Here is a 22,464-nt window from a genome sequence, read left to right as displayed (position 1 = left end):
AGAAAAGCTGTCGGTTTTGGTGGGGGTTTTTGGTGGCTTTGTCTTCCATTGATCTTGCCTGCTGCTGGAGAAGTGGCCCTAGCTTGGTTGTTTTTCACATTTGGGAGTAGAGTGGCATTTTGTGAGTTGGAACTGAAAGAGGAGGAGAAACTCTACCATTTTGTTTTCAGTGCCCATGCGTGGCTGTTACTTGGACATTTGTGGGCACTGACAGGTGACAGTGCTTCACAGACCCAGGTAACTCCTATTTAAGGTTGTCCCCAGCTTCTCTCAGGGGCATCATCTGTCCTTGTTCTGGAGAATCCCTGGGGTCTGTTACTCTAACCCACTGCATTCCTGAACCCAGACTGCATTGCTTTCACGGAGCCTGCTAAAGGAGTTCTTCTGCTGGTAATGCTTTTGAAGGAGAACTCAAAGGAAAGAATTGACAAAGGAAAGAATTGACTTTACCTTTTAGGACTTAGAATAAGTGAAGTGAAGGTTGGTGACAACCTGAGATAAATTCAGTTTATGCCTCCACCTGATCTGTATTTACCACAGACTCTGGATTACTGATAAGTGATGATAATAGGTGGGAGGCCTGCAATGCTGTGGCTCACCAGCCTGTCTCCTGTCCAGCTTGACTCTGACCAGGCAGATGTTTCTCCTGTGTTTTCCAGATGCTTCATTCAGTGGCACACCACCTAGCTATGCGTACGATGCCGACCGTGCTGAAGAGCAAAGGCGACATCATGATATGATGCCCTACATCGATGACTCGCCATCCTCCTCACCTCAGCTCAGTTCCAAGAGCCGGGGCAGCCGGGACACTCTGTCTTCAGGGTCTCTGGAATCTACAAAATCAGTGAGTCCTTTCCTGCCTTTTTGGAGCCAGCAAGGCATCCTAGCTTTGCAAGGTGTGGTCTGCTTTAACAGGGACTACCAGCTTTGGTAAACAGCTATTGGCTCTGCTGTCTTGCCAGTCAAAAATGTCTTTGTTTCAATTTGAACGTTTGACTTTCAACCTTTATTTCTCTTTATCCTTTTACTTCCTAGCTTGCAGAGCTCTTCAATCTCAAGTTGCTGTTTCTCTGAATATCTTTGTAATTTCAAATTCCTGGTGTCCCCAGGTCATTCATAAAAATGCTTAGTAGCACAAAGACAACTGTCACTTCCTTCCTACTGTATTGCCAAGACAGTGTGGCCCAACAACCTTGAATTTCCACACTGTCAATGACACTCTGAAATCTGTCAGTTGAGTGTTTAACATACATGCTGGCTTTACATTGTTCTGCTCTTTTGGTTAAGATGTCATGGTAGAAGAAGATGGGTCTTGTACAGATAGCAGTGTACATGAAAATCAGCACCATTGCCTTTATCAGACAGTGTTTATCTTACCTTAAAATGATTTCAAGAGTGTGACAGGCTCCACAACCTATTGCTACTTAGCATTCATTATATGTACCCTTCTATTGCTCTTTATTGGTTGATGCTTTACTCTTTCTAGACTGAACCTTAAATGAAGAAGCCTTCTTGAGACAGCATTCTGGTTCTTTATTTATAAAAATACATTGTCAAGATCTCTTACAGCATGATCAAGTGCATATATTGTTGATGTTTGCTTAATTTTACTTGACTATGAAGTAGGGAGTCTAGATGGCTGCTTATGCTTTAGCTCCTTAATTTTGAGATGGGTTTTTATCTCTCATCCTGAGAGTTCTTGTGATATGCAAGAGGCCTTTGGATGAGGAAATGATCATTAATAAATTCAAAAGCTCCAAGCACGTTTTAATACTGGCTTGAGATTTCCAGGTTATGTTTCTCAGGACTGAGGAAGAGTGCTATGGAACTGCATATGGCTGAGACTTATCTTCAAAGAAGCAGTTGTCGTAGAGCCTGTGGCTGGAGGCCTGCAAGAGGCACTGCCTAACATTTCATCTTGTTCTTTATTTGTTTGAATATTGTCTCATAAGCATTTAACAGTGGCACATTTCCAGGTTAACCTTAATAATGCCAGAAGACTGCCTTTAAAAAAATATTTTTTAACATAAATGAGTGCTTCCTTCTCTCTGACTATAAAAAGATGTTTTATGGCTTCCAGTGGAAGAGGTGCCCTGATACAGATTAGGTTTTGATGGTAAAGCCCAAGGGTTTCAGCTGATCCTTTCTGTAATTATTCCACAATAGAAAATGCTGCTTATGAAGGACAGTCTGTGACATCAATATTTGGGTGCAGTATTCCCCAGACAAGTCAAGTTTTCTGTAACTGTGAGTTGTTGGATGGCTTCTACTGTGGTGGAAAAGACGTAAGTGACAAAATTGTCAACTGTGCAGTGATGGATTGAGCACATAAAGTATGTTGGAGCAGAAACACCAGGATGGATGAGGACTTTCCTAGTTCTGCTAATCAGGTGCAGGGGAAACATGTGTTTGCTTTTATAGTTGTCTCCTTGGCCTTTTGACTTAGGTGCCTGCAATTGCTTCTGAAAATTGTAGATCCTCTTTATGACCAGCCTAGCAATCAAAAACTAACTGCAGGTAACAAGCTGACACTGTCTTGCACAGGATATTGAGGGTGTGAAGGCATTCAGAAGCTTGAAGTGACTATAGTTCTCCAGCCTTGCCTTGTACCTGTGGCCTTGCCTTGAATCTTTCTGATACTATCAGTTACAGTCATGTCCTATTTTCAGAGGGGCTCCTGCCCTGTTCAGTCTGTAGTGAAGGATGTTCCATGGGTTTGGTGTTTTTTCTCTCAAGTTGTGTGTACACCTTCATTACAGGAGAACTCTGAGTACAGGAGTACTCATTTCCTTTTGTCTTGACTGTTGACTCCAAGTACAGTTGGAATGCTACACAGGCCCTAATTATCCTTGCAAGGTTCCTGTGAGATAAGAGGATGGTATGTTCACTACCTACAGGTAATCAAGGCAGACAGAGGGCAGGAAAAGCATTTGCTAATTTTGGGTGCTTTGTGAGCCACATAATGTTCTGCAAAGCCAGGTTCTGACTCCTAATGCAGTTTTCTTTACATCTGAAATGAAATCCCTGTAATTTCACTTGCAGCCAAGAATGAACACTCCAGGCAGACAGGCACCCAGGGAATGGAAAACAATGGAAACAACGATTGATTGATTGATTTAAAATAAATTTATTTCTAAGTAATGTGCTTAGCATCACACAGACATGGCAGCATTCTGGAGTGATGTTCATCTGCCTTAGCCATGAGGCCAGCCTTCCTCTTGGAGCCTGGGTTGTTGCTTTCTGGATATTGAGGGCATTTTGCTTTGATTTATTTTGTGGGCTTGCTCTAAACTTGTAGTTTTCTGCCAAGTGTTTGACTAAGTCCTTCCATCTGCTTATAGCAGCTATAACCCTTGTTGGATAGCATATCAGAGTTCCACCTGGGCTACCCAGCTACTGTACAGACTGGCAAAAGCAGTGTCTCTCTCTAAAAGAATTAAGTGATACCTTCTGCACCTCTGGGTGCAGGGTTTCATGTAGTTTCCTCAGTGTGTAAGTTAAGCAGCTCCCGGCACCTCAAATTCTGTGTTCCAGGAAGTGAGGATTGCAACCGACTTCTGGAAGGCTGATTCTACACCTTGCTGTTTGGAATCTGTTTTCCAATCCCACCTACCACCTGCCGACTAAGAGACCCTGGCTGATCTGCCTCCGAACTCTCCCACTGTGGCCACCTCTTAAGATTCATATTCCACCTTCTGTGTATCCACTACACAAACAGCTGTTGCTCTGAGGAGAGTAACGAGAGGGACCCCAGCAGCAGTTCTGTCACTCAGAGAGCACATAACAAGCATGGGTGTTTGTAGTGTGGATCTCAGTATCTCCTGAGTTGTCATTTTTGTGGTAAGGAGGCTTTAGCAAATGTTTTTGCATTGAGCAATCTGGGTTGTACCCCCTGGTCTGGCTTTTCCAGAATCTCGTGCTGAGCTGCTGACATGTCCTGCCGTGAAGCCAGGCTGCTGCCAAACTTGGGCTATTGCTTTGAAGCAAACCTACAGGGGAAAGAGGGAAAAGGAGAAAGGTTCCACTAATGCTGAAGTTGTTTGTTTAGTTAAGTTGAGAAGTGATGTAATTTTCCTGTAGCTTGTTTTCTGCAGCAGTTGAACTCCCCAGTGCTGGCCACTTCAGAAGGTGTCAGAGTTTGTAATATATGGTGAAAAGTCACTCCCAGAAAATGTGTTTGACTTCCCCCTCAGCTGGGAAGAGAAATAGAGGAGATACCTGGATAGAGTTAGCTTACTACAGCATTCCTGGGACACAGGAGAGCATTGAGACATCTGGGAAGTTAGTGACTGGCCCCCTTCACTAGAGAAGAGTTATTGCCAAAGAGTGTTGGAGTGGGTGGCTTGCAGCCTGGAGGCTAATAAGACAGGATGGGAAATGTCAGTCATCATGCTCCCATTGCTGCTGTTCACGTGGGGAGAGATGACAGTGATGGGAAGAGGAGAAATAAGAAAGGCCTTTCAACATCTCACCAGCAAAGCCAGGCTCAAAGACTTGGATCTGAGGGTGTGGGGCTCTGGAGGTGGGTGCAGGGCAGCCAGTGGGAATGCAAAGCTGGTTGCACCCCACCAGGAAATGAGGGGAGTCACTTTTCTAGAGTTTAGATGAGTTTTTTTCCCAAAATAGATCTCTCCAATTGTTTTATCTATCACACCCAGGGAGTGCGAAAGCTGAGCAGCCAGCTCCTACTTTCTGTTCTGTTGCAGGGGAAATTGGCCTTTACTTGGACAGAATTTCTCTGTCCTTTTCCACTGCACAGCCCATGGGTGGTGCAGCATTGGCAGACGTTGGTGGTCCTCAGACCAGATTCTTTTGTTCTCAGTGTCTGCCAGCTATGTGGAAAGTAGGGCTGTGGCAGAGCAGGTTGTGGATTTTTTTCCTAGCTTGGTCCCAAGGGAGTCCAAAGCTGCTGCCCTCTGAAGCTGCAGCAGTACACGGGATTACTTCTCTGCTTGGTAGTGCATTGCTAGCTTGTCCTTCCATCTCCAGCACTTCCAAATCCTTCTCCCTCTGTTGCCTCAGTATTTGGTTTGGGTTGTTTGACTGTCATTTTCCCCTCACCACCCCCAACAGATGCAACTTTTCCTTTTTGCTCTCCAGATCTTTGCTCCTTAAGGGCTCTGCCTGGCTGTACAGCCCTTCCTGAGGAGAGCTGGCACACCAGTACTGATGTTATAAATAATGCTGGCTCCTCTCCTGCTCCTTCCCCTCCATGCACAGAGCACGATTGGCTTGGTTAGAGAATTTGCCCTGTTTAATACCATCCAAGACAATGAGACACCTCCAGCCTGTTTAGCAGAACTTTCAAAGATATTTACCCTTGGAAAATGGAAATAAGTGGTTTGCCATAGGCTGTCAGCTCCTCTATGCAATTCTGAGCTGTCCTTATGAGAAACCTCTGCTCTGAGCACATTCACTGCACACCATCTGAACACACTGTACCAGAGGAAGGGCTGAGAGTTGAAGTGCCTTTCATACGCCCACTTGGAATCACTGATTCTCCTTTCAGAGCTGTGTTGGCAGCAGCCACTTTGCAAAAACCTTACATGTGTGGTTCCTGGGTTCTTAATCTGTGTTTGTGTAACGTGCAAGAAAACAATTACTGCTGTTAATTGCAACAACAACCAGAGAGCCCCAGTTCTCTGAACAGAGCCAGGAAGGGACGAGTCTGTCTAATCCTTGGAGCTGCTGAATCTCAAGCTTGCAGTAATTGACTCCAAGGTGCATTGCCAGCCTGGTTAGCAAACTGGAGTGCTGGGGCTGATGAGCTGTAAACACTCAGAGCCGCTGTGGCTCGGGGCCAGCGGATGCACTCCCTGGCATCTCCACAGCCTCGCGCCACTCCGGCTGGCCTTGGGTTAGCTCCCAGGACTGCCCTTATGCCTGTGACTCAGTCGTTTGGGGTTTAAGTCTTTGGAATAGCAAGAAGCACCACCCAGTTGAAAAGAGAAAAACCAGAACCTTATAGGCATGGGACACCCGTGAAACTTCCTTTCTGCTGCTTTCCATCATTCTGTTTGTTTGTTTTTCTTACAAAATGTATTTCATGAGGACTGCAAGCAGAACACTGATTTCTTGCTTCCTCACCACTGGCTAGATGTTGGGTCCTCATGGCAGACGGACAGGAATGCTCTGGCTGCTGTCCTGTGATAGTCTTGTAAAACAGATTTATTCTGAAACGTGTGGGCAGAGAGGGATCCAAAAGATAGAAGGGCAATGGAGAAAGGGGAGAAATGGATGCTGGCATTAAGGGGGTATGGACGGAGTCAGAACATGAAATACTGGTCTGACTTATACAAGCAAAAAGTGGGCTAACCAAGCTGGGTAGGAAGCAGGGGATGGACTGCTGACCACCTGGCACTCCCTGCTGAGTGCTTACTTTGCCAATCCAGGCAGCTCCCACATCCTGCTGGAACAGCCCATCTGCACTTTGGGTAATAGGTGTATTTTGCCCTAACTGGTGTGGTCTGGTAGATGTGGTACCAGCTCCTCCCCTTGCCACATCCAGCTCAAAGATTTCTCACTGCTTCCTTTTTCCCAGGGTAGGGGAAAGGAGTCCTCAGCCTTGGCAGATCTCCCTGCACTGGTGGGGAGCTCAATACTTATTCCCAGGATGTTCCCTCTCTAAATGCCCTTCTGCCTGTCAGTGGGGCTGTTGTGGTCACAGTGTTGCTCTTTGTTTCCCTTCTTTGTCAGATATGGGCGAAGCAGAAAATGCCCTTGGCACTGTGTGCATCCCTTCTTGGCGTGCTGTAAGGGGACAGTGGAGGGATGGCCTGGCAGTATCACTGCCTGCTAATTGCTCTGCCCTGTTTGGGGTGAGCAGCTGAGCCTGTTCCCCTGCTGGAAGTGAGGAATGTTGTACTGCTAAAGAATAACTTGCTCCCCTTCTTCCTGACCTTGGCACCAGCTCCCAGTGAATTTCTCAGTCCTGGAGTATGTATTAGAACAAGTGTGACTTTAAAAGCAATCTGAGGCTCTCAGCATTACAGGGGCTGTTTTCCAGATGTTTCTCTTGCTGCAAGAGGTGCTGCTCAGTGCTTCCCTAGATGCCATTGTTAGCAAAGGTTTCCCTCAGCAGGACACTTGTCAGGGCTCTGGCTCTTAGGAGGAGATGCAGAGTGGCAGCACAATGCAGACAGTGGAACTACGGTGTCCTATTGATCCCTGACACAGCAGGAGCAGCAGGAGATCATCTTTACACATATGAGGCAACTCTGTGTAAATCTGAGGTGCAGCATTGGAAACCTTGTCATATTCTGTATGGTCGTTGGATAAACTCCCCTGAGGGTTCTTCAGCAATTGCTGCAGTGTAGCTTGAAGCAACCAGGCCCTGCCCTGGCTGGCTGCATCTGAGGCTAGAGTTCTGCAAGCACTGCACTTGGAAAATGCTCCTGTTCAAAAAGGTTTAGGACAATGCTTTAGGCTTTGCAAAGTGACCTTGTGGTACTGCCCAGGAAGGAAGGCCTCCAGTGTGTCCTGGGAGATGTTTGTCTCTCTGAAAGCACATCTCTTTTAAAGAGAGGAAATTAACATTCAGGCAGAAAATGCTGTCTCTGTCAGCTGATGGTGCCCAGCAAGAACTGGCTTCTAAGTTAAAGCTTTTATTTGTGAAGAGGAAAACTGTTGTGCCACTGTGGTGATGGGGAAGTTTGAATCATTTCAATAACTTGCCATTGTGTGCTGCTCTTTACAGATGTTACAAACATACCCAGCTGGTTTTCAGATCCTCACCTCCTCCAAGAGAACCTGCTAAAGAGCATTATAGCGCTGTGTCAATATTGAGCAGTTACCTCAGCCCCAGCAGTGGGCACTTTGGAGCACTGTTAGTTTTTCTCAATGCTTCTTTGTGAAGCTGCATTTTTATGTTTGAAGTGTGGTAAGAAATCTTTGGAAAGCAGGAAGTGGTGTGGTGTTCTTGCAGCAGGGCTGCTGCATCCCTGCTTCTTTGGATGAAGGCAGTCTTTGTGAAACATCTCGGGGCTGTCTCTCTTGGTTACATCTCTGTATTGTGCCTTACAAGGTGGTGCACAAGGTGGACACCCAGGCTGCTGGTGGTACAAAAACCCTGAGGAACGGTCACAGCCTTGGTGCACATTGCTGTCTGAGCCGCGGCAGGCAGGCGCACACCTGTGTGTGCCGCAGAGATGCGCAGCATCGGTTGCAGCATTCACGTCACCAGGTAGTTTGATGCTGGTGGTGTTCTAAAATCTTCTGAACACAGCTGCTGAATTACAGATTCCTGGCGTCTCTGAGCTACCCTGCAAGGATTTTTAAAAGGCACTGTGGTTGTTACTGAGCCTCTCTGAAGGGGGGAGGTGAAGACAAGCTCTTTTTCCCATGTAGTACCTGAGGGGAGTGTAAATCTTACCCGTTTCCTTGGCACAGTTTCTGTCTGACACTTTAATGCAGCAGGTGACTGTGGTGTTTGACACAGCACTACTTTTTTTCTTATCTTTTTTTTTTTTTTTTTTTTGAAAACACAGTATTTGCAGCGAGATCTCTTAGCCTAGAAAATAACATGTGCAATTTACTGGAAGTGTTCAAAAATCAGGATGTTTACCATAGAATCAATAAGGTTGGAAAAGACCTCAAAGATCATCAAGTCCAACCTGTCATCCAAGACCTCATGACTACTAAACCATGGCATCAAGTGCCACGTCCAATCCCCTCTTGAACCCCTCCAGGGATGGTGACTCCACCACCTCCCTGGGCAGCACATTCCAATGGCTAACAACTCTCTCTGTGAAGAACTTTCTCCTCACCTCAAGCCTAAACTTCCCCTGGTGCAGCTTGAGACTGTGTCCTCTTGTTCTGGTGCTGGTTGCTTGGGAGAAGAGACCAACCTGGCTACAATCTCCCTTCAGGTAGTTGTAGACAGCAATAAGGTCTCCCCTGAGCCATCTCTTCTCCAGGCTAAACAATCCCAGCTCCCTCAGCCTCTCTTTGTAGGGCTTATGCTTGAGGCCTCTCCCCAGCCTCGTTGCCCTTCTCTGGACACATTCAAGAGTCTCAATGTCCTTCTTAAATTGAGGGGCCCAGCACTGGACACAGTACTCAAGGTGTGGCCTAACCAGTGCTGAGTACAGGGGCACAATGATTTCCCTGCTCCTGCTGGCCACACTATTCTTGATGCAGGCCAGGATGCCATTGGCCTTCTTGACTACCAGTGGGCACACTGCTGGCTCATGTTCAGCCAGCTGTCAATCAGTACCCCTAGGTCCCTTTCTGTTTGGCTGCTCTCCAGCCACCCTGACCCCAGTCTGTAGCACTGCATGGGGTTGTTGTGACCAAAGTGCAGCACCTGGCACTTGGACTTGTTGAATGCCATCATGCTGGACTGTCCAGCCTATTGAGGTCCCTCTGCAGAGCCCTTCTACCCTCCAGCAGATCAACATGTGCTCCCAACTTGGTGTCATCTGCAAATTTACTGATGATGGACTCAATCCCCTCATCCAGATCATCAATAAAGACATTGAACAGGATGGGGTGCAGAACTGATCCCTGGGGGACACCACTAGTGACTGGCTTCCAGCTGGATGTGGCACCATTCACCACCACTCTCTGGGCATGGCCCTCCAGCCAGTTCCTAACCCAGCACAGAGTGCTATGGATGAAGCTGAGTCCAGAAATATCTGGGAGCGTGAAGATCAGTTTCCCTCTTTGTGTGGTGCGTGGGCTCAGCGTCACACTCTGAGTGGGACAATCACTGTGAGCTTACCTATAGCCACCTTCTGTCCTTAATAAACCTCACTGAGAGATCTGCAGGACCTGAACTAAATGGGGCTTTGTCGATCAGCTATAGGGCTTTATGTTCAGTCAAGAGAAGGGAGCATGCTGCTGTGTTTCCTGATCTTCCTGCTGCTGAAATCAATAGCTGAAGATTCCCTTGGTGACTGAGTAGGATGGAGCCCCAACCAGCCTACTCAAAGCTGTGGAAAAGTATCCTCTGACTATTCTTGGAGACATTTAACAAAACAGAAAGGTTGTAAGAATTGTGAAAAGCCATTTCTGTGAAGGAGTGAAATAGAAAGAAAGGGAAGTAAGGCTCTCTGAAAGGAGGGTGTCTCATTAGTGATAACTGCCATTATTTGGCCACACTTTGTCAGAGTTTCTGGAAATACTCAGTTCCACTTAATCAGGTTAAATATTTTTCAGGTCATCATTTTGAGAGGAAGCACTCAGCAGGGAGGGGATTCCTGCCTCTCCTAATACTTGATGTCTGACTCCCCTTGATGTGTACACTGGCCCAGGAATTTATTTATTTATTTGTTTGTTTTCCTCTCTAATTGTTTTGGCTGAGAACTCCTTTGTGAAATCACAATAAGAAAATCAGCATGTGCATTCCCAGCAGTGCTGATTATTCCATCTTCTAACTAAAAATAGACATTGTGCAAGATGGCACTGCAAAATAACTTAGTGAGCAGTAGAGAGGGGGAGAAAGAGCAGCTGGAGCAGCAGTGCCAGGCGGTGACCACTGGGTACCACACACCCCTGTGCGGGTGAAGGGCAAAGGGTCCTGTCTATACAGAGAAACAATGCTTTAGAGTAACATCATGGAGAACCCTTGTGGGAGGAGGGAGGGAATTGCACATGACCAAGGGTCCCTAAGATTTGTCTAGGAGGAGAAATTCAGAATTTTTAAGTTCTGTGTTTTGAATTTTGTGAAGAGGCCTGGCCGTGTCATCGAGGCACCAAATGTGGCTGACTTGACTAAAGCTGGTTGCTGGTAAACAAGAATTCATTTAATGCTTTATGTCTGTGTGTTTCTAGAAACAAGATAATGAGCACAAGTGGGGTTTTTGATTATTTGGGGATTTTTTGGTCTGAAAGTAACCCAGAAAGCCCAAGTATGCTCTGTTCAGCTGAATGATATCTTTTACTCTCCATCCTCAGACTTGGTTTTTTTCTCTCTCCCCACCCTCCTGTAGAGTGAGCCAGACCTGGAGAAAGGCCTGGAGATGAGAAAATGGGTCCTGTCAGGAATCCTGGCCAGTGAAGAAACATACCTGAGCCACCTGGAGGCTCTGCTGCTGGTAAGTGCTGGTAGCAGATACCATTTCAAAGACTGGTACTTGTGTTTTCACTTCTGCCTCCATCCAAAGTTTCCCAGAACCTCACACACCACAGGTTATAAGTTGCTGGGTATAAAGATACCTGTTTACTCCTCCAGCAGAGAAAGAGGCTTAAAGAAAGGACTGGATATGGCACACCCAGGGAGTTAGTAGTGTGGCAGCATCCAGTAGCCCTGTCTTTCAGTATCCTGTGCTGCTTATTAGACACATTGCTGTACAGTTGGACAGAGATTAAGGGAAGAGAGTGCAAAGGGATTTTAATTGCACAATTAATGTCCTGGGAAAATCCACCTACCAAAGGTGGCAGATCCCCACCAGAAAACTTATTAGTGTCTAGCTTTCAGGAGCTGTGTGAATGCAAATATCTCTTATTAACAGGATGGAAAACAGTTCTCTGGAGGGATGGGTTGTAGTGTGGCAAGGGTGAATGTACTTGGTTTGCATGAGCCTGATTTCCTCCTTTACTGATTTCAGCCTATGAAGCCTTTGAAAGCAGCTGCCACCACCTCTCAGCCTGTGCTGACTAGTCAGCAGATTGAGACAATATTCTTCAAAGTGCCTGAGCTCTATGAGATCCACAAAGAATTCTATGATGGGCTCTTTCCCCGAGTGCAGCAGTGGAGTCACCAGCAACGTGTAGGGGACCTCTTCCAAAAGCTGGTGAGTCAGTTTGTTACCTCTTGTTTGTCTCACAGCTGCTGGTGGGATCCCCCTGGGATACTGCTGCAGAGGCTGAAGGGATGAAAGCCTACAGTGGGTTAGAGGAGATGAGTGACACTGCCACTGCAGAGAAGGACCTCCAGCAGAAGTGGCTTTAATTAGAGACTGCAGCAAGCCATGCTGCTAATACAGACACAGCTTCACAGAGGTGCTGAATCTCCAGGGCGTTGCAGTGCTGTCAATCCATCTGCTTTAGAGGAAGGTGGGAGAGTGCAGCATTCATCAGCACACTTTTGAACACAACAGCTGAGTGGTGCTACTCATCTCCCTCACACACACTTCCTTCTCTGTGGTGCTTTGCTCTGTCTTGGGCTGATTTTCTGGTTTATGGTCATCACCTTTGGCTCTGCTCTTCTGCCACCATCTGGCCTTGATATTCCCCTTGCTGCTCTGCTGATGCAGTCAACTTGCTGCTGAGAATCCTCCAAGCAGGCTCAACAAAATTCCCTGAGTGCAGGACACAGCAAAGACATACACAGCATATTCCTGAGGCTGAATGAAAATTGCTGAGTTTCTGAGCCAGATGACAAATTGTTTGCATTCTAGGAGATTCCTTTGGCCCCTTTAGCCTCTCCCCTAGCATGTGCAGGGAGCAAAGGATTAAAGGAGCTGTTTTTTCCTTTTTAGAAAAGAATCTCTGCATTCCTGAGGTGCCTTTGATTCTCAGGGTAGGAGTGACATTCCACTGAGGGGTTTATTGGATGAGGAGTGTGCTTTACCAGGGTCACTCGATTGTTAGCAGCTGTGTAGTCCAGCACCAGCCCTATCCCCTGTGGATCAGGGAGAGATGGGCCTGGAAGATGATGTTTTCCATGCATGCCAGCAGCTCAAGATCAAAATATGGGAATCAGCTTTTGACTGTGAGCGTGTTTTAACCAGGAGGGGCCAAGCTGGTGCCTTGGTGAGTAGTTCCTGGTATGCAACTGGAGCAACTGGTTTAAGAAGACAAAACCACCTGCTGCTGGTTGTCGAAGCAAAGCTACAGAAGGCTGCTGAAGCCTTACCAACTGCTATGGAAGTGTAGTGCAGCAGTGAAGATAGCACTGACAGAAGAGGATCTAAATGTACTCTGTACCACTGCTGGCTGTCAAGCCAACCTTGACTCACTGCACAGCTACTCAGACCTTTGCTTAAGACCATTTCTTGCTGATGGTGATCACAGGTGCAGGAGTGAAGTCCTTCCTGCACTCTGTTTTTTACGTTCCCTTGGTTTTCCTGCATTTGTGACAGAATTGTTGATTGTGCTGCATTAGTATTGGATGCAAAGGAGCAAATTGCCCCAGAGCAGGAGGCTTTGGAGCTAGCTCAGCAGTTTCAGTGGCTGGTGCTTTGCTCCAGTATCAGCGGGAATTGTGAGCTCTCTGGATGACATAGAGCTAATAATTGTTGGCAGGCAGTGGGAAGCAGCTAAATGGGAGAGACAGCCAGAACATCAGGCATTGCAAGACATCTCTACTGGTTGTACATCAAACCTTTGGAGCAGGCTCTGTTTACTTGTGGGTCTGTCACGCAATCTGATGATGACCACTGGAGTCTCTGTCACTATTCTGAGATCCCTGGGGACATTAATCTTCTTTAATGTCACACAGAACAAAGCACTGTGGAATGAAGTTAAAGGTAGTTTTAGAATTTCATGTGGTCTGGCACAAAGTATGACCACCAGTGACTGTTAGTGCACCTTGTTCCTGTTGAAACTTAAGGAAAAGAGAACAAAAGGTGGCAGGCATATGGGAGTGAAATATGCTTCTCATTTTGGGGGAGTATTTTGTAGGTATTTTTCATAAGTGGAAAGGAAACACTTCAGAGCTGCTTGTAGAAATGCAGAAATGTTTAGCAAATGTTGTCACTGATAGATTTCAGGAATTAAAAATAAATTAATGAGCCAAAAGCCAGTTCTTTTTACCAAAGTTTGTTTCGGTTTTAGTGTGTTCAGATTAATTGAAAGAGAGAAAATTCACACCAGCTTGAGAGCTGTGTGAGGACATTATTGCTTGGATTGGAAGCTCAGGTTCTTCCTGAAACAAGATGTTTTCACAGTGGCGTGTTTAGAGGAGCGAAATGAAAGACTGTTCAGGAGTAACAGGAAATGAAAGAGCCACACAGGAATGGGAAAACTGTAAAACTCTGCCATGTTAGCTGGCATCATCTGCACCCAAATGTCATGAGCCCTGCAGTGATCAGTAATCCTGACAGCAGCTTCCTCACAGGATGGTGCCCCTCTGGCAAACTCCTGGGACCAGGTCATCCTTGGTGTGAGTGAACACAGTTTGCTTCAGTCCTTACCATGGGATTTTGTATGAGGCTTGAAATAGATTCCTCATTTTTCAGTAAAAACTGCCCTAGGAAACAGCTCACTGTCCTTTAAAGACATCTGTACAGGGAATGCTTTCCTGAGAGGGGCTTTTCCTTGTCCAGCATCTCTTGCACGGAGCTCCATAGAGAACGGGGAACACAATTGGTTGTGAGAGAGCAGGGGAGGAATAGAGCCCTGTCTGTGGGAAAGTTACCTGCTCTGCCTTGCAGATCTCAGGCAGAAGTGTCCAGGGCAGCTGCAGAAATTATAAGATGAGAGGAGGCTCCTTGGTAACAAACTTCTGCTTGATGGAGCCTTTCCCAGCACTCCACCTGTTGGCTCACTGCTGGCCACGCACTTTGCAAGCATGCTTAGGCTGCTGAGATGTTTACAAGCATAGCCTGAGCAGCTCTGCAACACCAACCCAGCTCTGCAATTCAGACAAACTGGGAAGCTACCCAGGGATTCCCCAGGCTGGATCTTACGTTCTCTGGCACAAATGTGGTTGCCATTCTGAAGTCAGCAAACAAGATCAGTGCTAAGAGCAGTGGTGGTAACGGCTTGTCACTGCACTCTGAGGCCTGCTCCATCTTCTTCTGGACCCATTTCATACTCCTCCTGCTGCATAAAATTGCCTTGTTCTGTTGCCTGGTGCTGCAGTCACTGCCTTCCAAGCAGATTGTGCTCTGGATCTCTTTTCTGTATTTTCAGCACTCTGCTGCTGATATTCACCAGTGCAGATAGGGGTTGATATCTGGGTTTGGTTTGGTGGCTCCATCATGCGAATGCCAACAAGTAGCTTCCTGGGGTCACATTTGTGCTGTTGGCCTGAATCATGCCTGCCTGATTCATATTTTGTGGGAAACAGCCAGCAGCTCCAGTTACATCAGTGAGCTAAAATGTTAATAGATACTTATCTGGCAGTTCAGAAGGGAAAAATAGATGACAGCAATGAGGATGTGTCATTCTTGCAGGCTTCCACATCCTTCACAAGTGAGCTAGTTCGGCATAGATGGAACTGGGTGGATGGGGGGCACGGGTGGAGCTTAAGCCAAGCTATCAGGGCCTGCTCACTGTTCCCTGCAATTCTCTGCTGTGAAGAAACATGATCTGATCATTTGATCCCGAGGCTGGCCATCCCAAACTGTCTTCTTCCCCAGCCTTCATTGTGTTTTGTTTTGCTTCCTGCAGGCCAGCCAGCTGGGAGTGTACCGGGCCTTTGTGGATAACTATGAAGTTGCCATGGAGACAGCAGAGAAATGCTGCCAAGCCAACGCTCAGTTTGCTGAGATCTCAGAGGTAATGTCATGTTATTCAGACACACGAGCTGTCTGCATCTGACTAATGCCCTGCCATGGCACTCCTCTCTATTCCTGAAGTATCACTGCAGCCCTGACTTCTGCAGGAGTTGTGAGCTGCTTCTGCTCGTGTTCTGACAGCAGTTCATACTTGAGGCTAGTAGAGATTATCACCCTGGCAGTCGCTCCGTGCTGCCCCACCCTGGCGGTGCTCTGTGCCCCCTTCATGCATTCCCGGAAGGGAAAGCTGTATCTGAGTTTCTCAGCTCATTCTCTTGCTAATGATGATGCTGGCTGGGGTGTAAAAGCCATCCTTAATGGCCTGCATTATGGCAGTAGGGGAAATTGCAGGCTTCACTGGTGTGGAAAGGAGAAGATGGCTCTGTTTGAAAAGGCAAGTGTGTCAGCTGCAATATTATTCACTAGGCTGCTCTGATTTCTCTTCTTTAAGAGGAGTACCTTGAGTCAAAGCTTTGTGAATCCTTGTTTTCAGGGTTCCCAGGCCACCAGTGTTGCCTGCAGTGCCATGGGCTCATTGACTCTTTGTACTCTGGTGATTACATCTTGAAGAACTCAGTTGCCAAGAAAATGTGAACTTCATATGCATGTCTTTAGAAACAAGCAGATAAATAATCTGTGCTGAACAATACCAAGGGTGTTCATTGCTCTGTAACAGCTCTCAAATACCTTTAATATTGCATATTCCTTTGGATTTTTATGATAAAGAACTGTTTCCAAGGAGGAAAAAACATTTTTCCCTTCATGACTTGAACTGTGCTAGGGCTGTCCTCCACTCGCACCCTTGGAGGGGCAGAGAGGCTCTAACATTGCCATGTGATGTTTCAAGGTGATTGACCATCTGCTACGTGGGTTTTCTTTTTCTTTTAGAATCTAAAGGCTAGAAGCACAAAGGAATCTAAAGATCAGACGACGAAAAATTCCTTGGAAAGTGAGTGACCCATGCAGAGGAGACTGTGGTTTGTTAGGATTGTGTGGAGGCTGTTGCCAAACCTCCACTCTCTTGTTTAGCCTTTTTTAATGCTGGAAGGTTGTGGACTCTTCTGGCTCTACCTGGGAAGTCAGTTCCCTTTTGCTGAGGAGCAGAGCTTGTGCATACTAAGCTGCACACATGCATGGGGAAGCCCCCTGTCCAGCTTAAAACTCATCACCCCAACCAAAGCGCTGCTGTGCTTGAGAGAACATCTGCTACCTGCAATCCCAGTAGTTATTGTTATATGGTAGGATCTAGAGAGCCCGGTTCCAATTTCCGTAACCAAAGTTCCATGGTGCTTGTCTCTAGGCACATCAGTAGAAGACAACCTGTGTCATAAGAAGCTTCCATGTTCACTAATATAAAAACCCAATCCCCTTCTTGTTTTGGCTTGTTATCAGTATTTGGAAGCACTCTATGTGTTATGCTGAGCTCTAGAAGAGAGGGATGCACTGCCAGCCTTGCAGGGTCCTCCTTGAAAACTTTAAACAAGCAAGGCCTGAGTCTGAGCTGTGGGAGCAGGCAGTTTGGCAGGGCATGTTTGGAAGCATGCCATGCTGTGTGCCATTGTTCTGTTCCACCTTGTGTGCTCCTTGTCCCTTGGCTGGCAAGGTGTGCTCACAAGTGGGCATCTGTTTGCTGTGGAGCATGTTTGCTTTCTTTGTGTGTGTCCATGTGTGTGCTGCTGGCTGTGCAGCACGTGAGCTTAAGAGAAGGAGATTTGCCAGGAGTTCTTTGGTTGCCAAAGCTGTGCCTACACACTCAGTTGCAAGGGACAGGTTGCTCTGCAGGGGCTGTATTTAGCTGCCTCTTCCTTATCCTCCTGCTGCTCTTTCTCCACAGCTCTGCTGTACAAGCCGGTGGATCGAGTGACTCGCAGCACTCTTGTCCTGCATGTAAGTATCTGAAGGGTACTTTGCAAATTTTAGGCTTCTATCCTGTTTTCTTCACCCTTCAAATCATCCATGGAGCTGCAAGATTGCAAAAATAAACCTGGTATGCTGCATAGGAGCCTCTTAACTTTACACTAAGGGGAGGGAATCCATAGGGAGGACTCTGCCTCCTCTTCAGTGGTGTTACCAAGAAGTGCAGAGATCTCTTCCTGTGGAGATAACAGCCTTGCTCTAATCTGTACAGAGAAGCTGGAGCGCCTTGTCCTACAGCTCTAGTTAGGAGCTCTTAGACCCTTCTGCTTTCCAGTGCTGCTCATGGTTCTGTTCTTTGTGTTCCTGATGTCAGGATTTGCTCAAGCACACTCCAGTGAGCCACCCTGATCACCCACTCCTGCAGGATGCTCTGCGGATCTCTCAGAACTTCCTCTCCAGCATCAATGAAGAGATCACTCCTCGCCGGCAGTCCATGACTGTGAAGAAGGGGGAGGTCAGGCTTCCTGTTCTCCTTATTTTCTCTGTTTCTAAATGCTGGTTGTGCCCTTTTCTGCAGAGCAGACTAGGAATTTGTGCTATTAATTCCTTTGTTGCTAAGAAACAGTTTATGCAGTGTCCTTGCTCTCAAAAGGATGTGGAACAGCTCCCTCTGATTTCTGCTCAGAAAACAGTTTGGAAGCCCAGAGAAAAAGTGTGCTCAGAGTGTTGTCCTTAACAGTGTTGAATCATTTGTAACACACAATTTCTATGCTATGCACTAAATGGATTTGTATTTTACCCACACACTGAAACCAAACAGGAAGCCTGGGAGGAGAAAAAGCTGAGGCAAGATCAGAATTCATAAAAGATTAGGAACAGTTGTTTTCCAGAACCTTCACCCTTGCCTTAAAACTCACATTTTGCATCCTCATTTCTAAAGAAGAATGATGTAAATGGGACTATGAAGCAAAACAAATGGAATGGTTTGGGGAAGTGAAAGGAAGTGCTTGACTCCTATGGGTGTAATAGAACTCTTCTCAGCTCTGCTAGGAGCTGGACTAAACCCAGAAAGATCCAAGATGTCCAGTTCCTTTATCTGCATACCAGGAGGGCATGGAGCTACTCAGTGATGAAGTCCTGCATGCCTCAGTGGGCTCGATTTATCTGCCTCCTAGTTTCATTAGAAAGCAATTCCTTCCTTCCTGATGAGGAAAAGCCAGGACTGACAGAAGTATTAAGAGGGAGAAGGATGTAGGAGATTGGAGAAAAGAGAGGTGCAGCTCAGACAGTGTATGCATAAGAGCAATTGTGGCAGCATGCCAGAGATACTGACTGATCAAAAATGTCCCAAATTACCCTGTGCAAAAACCTCTCTTGCAAAGCCCAGGAGACTGTTAAGATACCAGGAACCTTCCTGAGGTGTTCCCAAATTCTGCCAGCTAAATGTGCTTGCTTTTAGCTGTTAAACTGATTTGCAGCTGACAAAGATTTGCTGGAAGCTGCAGTACTGGGAATTCGATGCACTTTGTCCTGCAAGTCTTGCTCATTGTCTCATTTTGTCAACTGAGGAAGTCTGCAGCTGAGAAAAGGAGGGGCTGAGCAACTGGAGGCTGAGGAAGAGGCTCAGCCATCAGTCAGCAGGGCCTCGGTGATAGTAGCTGGCCTTGTTATGGGGGATGCTGATTGAGGTGCTGCAGAAATCACAGGCTAGGATGCCCCTACACAGGGGAGGGAGCATTTGGTGTTCTCTGGCTGTCTGTCAGCATCTCAATGAGGGATTCAGGCTTTGAAAAGTGTCATGCAGAATCCTAATGAGGTGCCAGAGCCCAGGCAGAGGGGCAGGCTCGGGGGATAATCCTGATGATCTCTTTTTGGAGTGGTGCATTTGTCAGATCTCAGAAAGCAGGAAGGGGAGGCTTGTCAGGATTGGGCTCTCACTGATCCTCCAGTGACTCTGTGTATGATGTGGAGAGGGAAAGAAGAGGGCTCACCCAAGGAAAAGGCTGTGTGTGTGCTGAAGGGGACTGAACCCTTTGTGCTCTCTCTCATTGCACACAGCTTGCACCGAGCCCAGGGAAGAGAAGGACTTGCTTCTAATGCTTCACAGAGTTTGCATTCCACTCTGGAACTCTGGTGGTGAATAATTTTGTTAGCCATTTGACACCAAGATCTCACTTCTTTCAAAGTGGTGATGCTGCAGTTGCCACCACTCTGTCTGGAGAATAGGTATCGTCACTCTGCATAGTAATCCAGAGACACAAGGCTGCTCCCAGCTCCTCTGTGTGGGTTAGCAGTGGCTGCTCAGCTTGGGGTCGTAGCTGGGTTTTGTTTATGCCTGTAAATCTTTCCTTTTCTGCTTATCCTTTCCTCCCACTCATCTTGCTTGTGCTTCCCCCAGGGTGACAGGACAGTGTGGAGTTTGCCTCTCCTAATTGACTGCTCCCAATGCATAATGCATTTTTTATTTTAATGAATCACCAGCTTGCTTTGATGGCTTTTTTTCATTATTTGCCTTCCTCCCATTGAAATTTCCTTGGTGGAAAGGAAGGAGGGAAAACAGCCCTTTCCCCTCATGGACTGCTTAGGTGCTGATCTCGGTTATCTTTTTTTCCAAGTCCTTGCCTTTTATGTGGAATATTCTTTCCCTTTGAGTGTGTCATAGGGAGGAGTCAAATCTCCTCTGCCAGCCTCTCGCTCCAGCTCTTTTTTTCCAGGATTGCTTTGAACTGGGGAAAGCAGCCGGTTGTTAATCTCCCTAGTGACAGGCTGCTGAGCAGAGAAGTACAGGTCAGGAGAGAGTGCAGGCTCCTCAGCACAGCCTTCCTCCCTTCTGCAGGAGGAGATTCTCTGTTCTGGGAGTGTCCCCTCAGTCTGACCTGCCTGCTGTCCCCTTGTATCGTTGCAGGTGTCCTTCCTACGCACCAGCCCCCTGGTTCTGCTTGGCTCAGTGGGCTTTTAGGGTTTTTTTTTTAGCTCTAGCCTTATGCATTTAAATGAAAGTTTTCTGTGATGTGTGGATCTGGTTTAATTTGATTTTTTTTTTTTGTAGTGCAAGGGGTTGGGAACAAAGAGAGTAAAACCCTTCACCAGAGGGACAGGCTTTAGCCAGGAAGGTGTCACTGGTGGGTTAAACCTGCACACACATGGTTTGGCTGTAGTATTCTTTGCTTTGTGGTTTGCTGAGGGCTGCCATATGAAGGAGCCAGGAGATACCAACCCCAGCTAGGCAACTCTGCTCAGGATGTTGTTTTGGGATGGTTCAGACCAGCCTTAGTGGTGGCCATTTCTGCCTTGGCCCTGGCCATTGGATCTCATCCTTTCTGAAGTGTTAATGTCATGTGATGAGCCCAACATGGCATGGAGGGGTGGAGCTGCCTTAAAGCCGTTTTGATCTTTGGGTTGCTCCACTGGCTGTTAAGTGTCTGGCCTCACCAGCACCAGTTCAGACAGGAGGGGCTGACAGGCAGCTCCTTGGGATCAAGCCCATTGGATCAGATGGTGGATCAGATTACGCTACTGTACATCCTTTCACCCTGGAGAGAGGAGGCTGCTTGGCAAGCAACTCTACTGTGCTCCTGAATGGGATTTTAAATTGCAGTCAGGGGACTCGGTGTCATTGCCTTAGGCTCCTGTTTAACTTGGTGGAGACCAAGTGTGATGAGGAGGGAGTAGGACAGAGGACACTTGCAAAGGAGCAGAAATGCAGACTAAAGCCTTTGAAAAGCTGGGAGCTAAGCCTAGGCTCAGGCAACCATGCACAGCTTGAGGCCTGGTGCCTATCGCTGCTGGAGGCCTTGGGCAGATGTTGGCAACAGAGCAATTAAAAATGGTCATGGATGCTTCACTCTGTCTTGCAGCTGGAGTCAGAGAGCTGCTGGTGATGGAAGCTTTGGAAAGAAGTAGGCTGTTGAGATGCTGAGGGAGCAGCCAGCTGAGCTCCCTAGGCAGAGCAGCCCCTTTCTGCAGTGCTGCTCTCCCAGCACGCACACAAGGAATCGTTTTCTTCCCACGCTCTGCAGAAAGCCAAACCACCTCTTCCTCACTGACATGTGCCAATACCCATCTCCTGCCTCTACCCTCCTCCTGCCTCACACATGTGCCAGGCCTTCCTGGGGCTGTCACCCACACATGCTGCAGGCCTCTGCTGTCACCACATTGGCCGAGCTCTTCCCTCAGCACACAAGTGATGAGATGGCCTTTTGTACAGCTGTGCTTCTGGGTGGGTGCATTTTCAAATCCTACTCTTTGGAATCTGTCTCAGACAAGCTGGTCTTCTGCCACACTTCCTGGAGTGAAGCAGTACTTGACAGCAGCAGGATTGATCATATGCAATCAGCACAAAAACACTGTGGGATGAATAGATGAGCATGCAGGTAGTCGTGAGATTGGAAACAGAGGAGGGGGAGATGCTCACTGACTGTGGTAAGAGGAGGAGGAAAGCAGGATGCAATCAAAAGAGGATATCCAAGTACTGAAGAATGCACAGGGAGAGCTCTTTTGTCCAGAGCACTGAGGTGGGTGGAAGAAGCAGGTGAAAGCAGGGCCTAGAAAGAAGACTTGGGACAGTATCAGTACAGCTTTACAAGAGCTAGCCCAGGCCCTGTTTGAGGGATTGGAGGTGATCCTGATTCACTCTGTGGTGATACATTATGAACAGATGCTCCTGGAATGTCTTCTGTAGCTGAGCTCTTGTGCTGGGCAACTGACAGTCTTGGGACTGTCTGTGGAAAAGAGGGTGTCACTTGGTCACTGTTCTGCTCTGATCCCATAGATGTGTTTTCTTGGATGTTTGTTTGCTGTATTTTAGGAAAACTGCAGTACCTAGGGTAACCTTAGCAGGCAGAGTAGCTTTGACACACAATGAAGAGGTGGTTTCCCATACATAGGCTGTTGTATGCCAGGCACAGTAGGATCACCGAGCCAAAAGACCTCTTGTTTAACAGAAGGCCACCAAAGGAATAGCTGTTCCTGGCCCTGGCTGGGAGGAGTTGACCCAAATGAGCTTTGGTTCCCAAATTGCTGGAGGAGGCCTGTGGAGCTGCAATGGCACAAGCATCTGACTAGCACGAGTCCTGTCTGAGGAGGCTGCTGGCTCCCCCAGGGTGGGGTAGGTGGGTTGACTCATGTCAGGAGGTCTGGGAAGGTGCCCTGTGCTCCCTCACTGTGGGGGTTGGCAGGGATCGGGTAAGCCAGTTGGGAAATCCTTTTATTGTCTCCCTCT

At 47.2% G+C, this 22,464-nt stretch overlaps 1 protein-coding gene across 1 annotated transcript in view; it reads left to right on the top strand.

Moving 5' to 3' along the window:
- The window catches only part of BCR (BCR activator of RhoGEF and GTPase), a 95,130-nt gene that overhangs the window by 48,040 nt on the left and 24,626 nt on the right, over positions 1-22,464 (top strand). The window contains exons 2-8 of the mRNA XM_009910974.2: positions 660-844; positions 10,932-11,036; positions 11,550-11,735; positions 15,280-15,387; positions 16,275-16,335; positions 17,221-17,273; positions 17,617-17,757. Coding sequence (XP_009909276.1) covers positions 660-844; positions 10,932-11,036; positions 11,550-11,735; positions 15,280-15,387; positions 16,275-16,335; positions 17,221-17,273; positions 17,617-17,757 — 839 coding nt within the window. The remainder of the gene's footprint in view (positions 1-659; positions 845-10,931; positions 11,037-11,549; positions 11,736-15,279; positions 15,388-16,274; positions 16,336-17,220; positions 17,274-17,616; positions 17,758-22,464) is intronic.

Source organism: Dryobates pubescens, chromosome 25 (assembly GCF_014839835.1).
Source record: "Dryobates pubescens isolate bDryPub1 chromosome 25, bDryPub1.pri, whole genome shotgun sequence".
Classification (NCBI taxonomy): Eukaryota; Metazoa; Chordata; class Aves; order Piciformes; family Picidae; genus Dryobates; species Dryobates pubescens.
The sequence above is the reverse complement of the archived record's forward strand: the minus strand, read 5'-3'. Positions and strand labels throughout refer to the sequence as shown.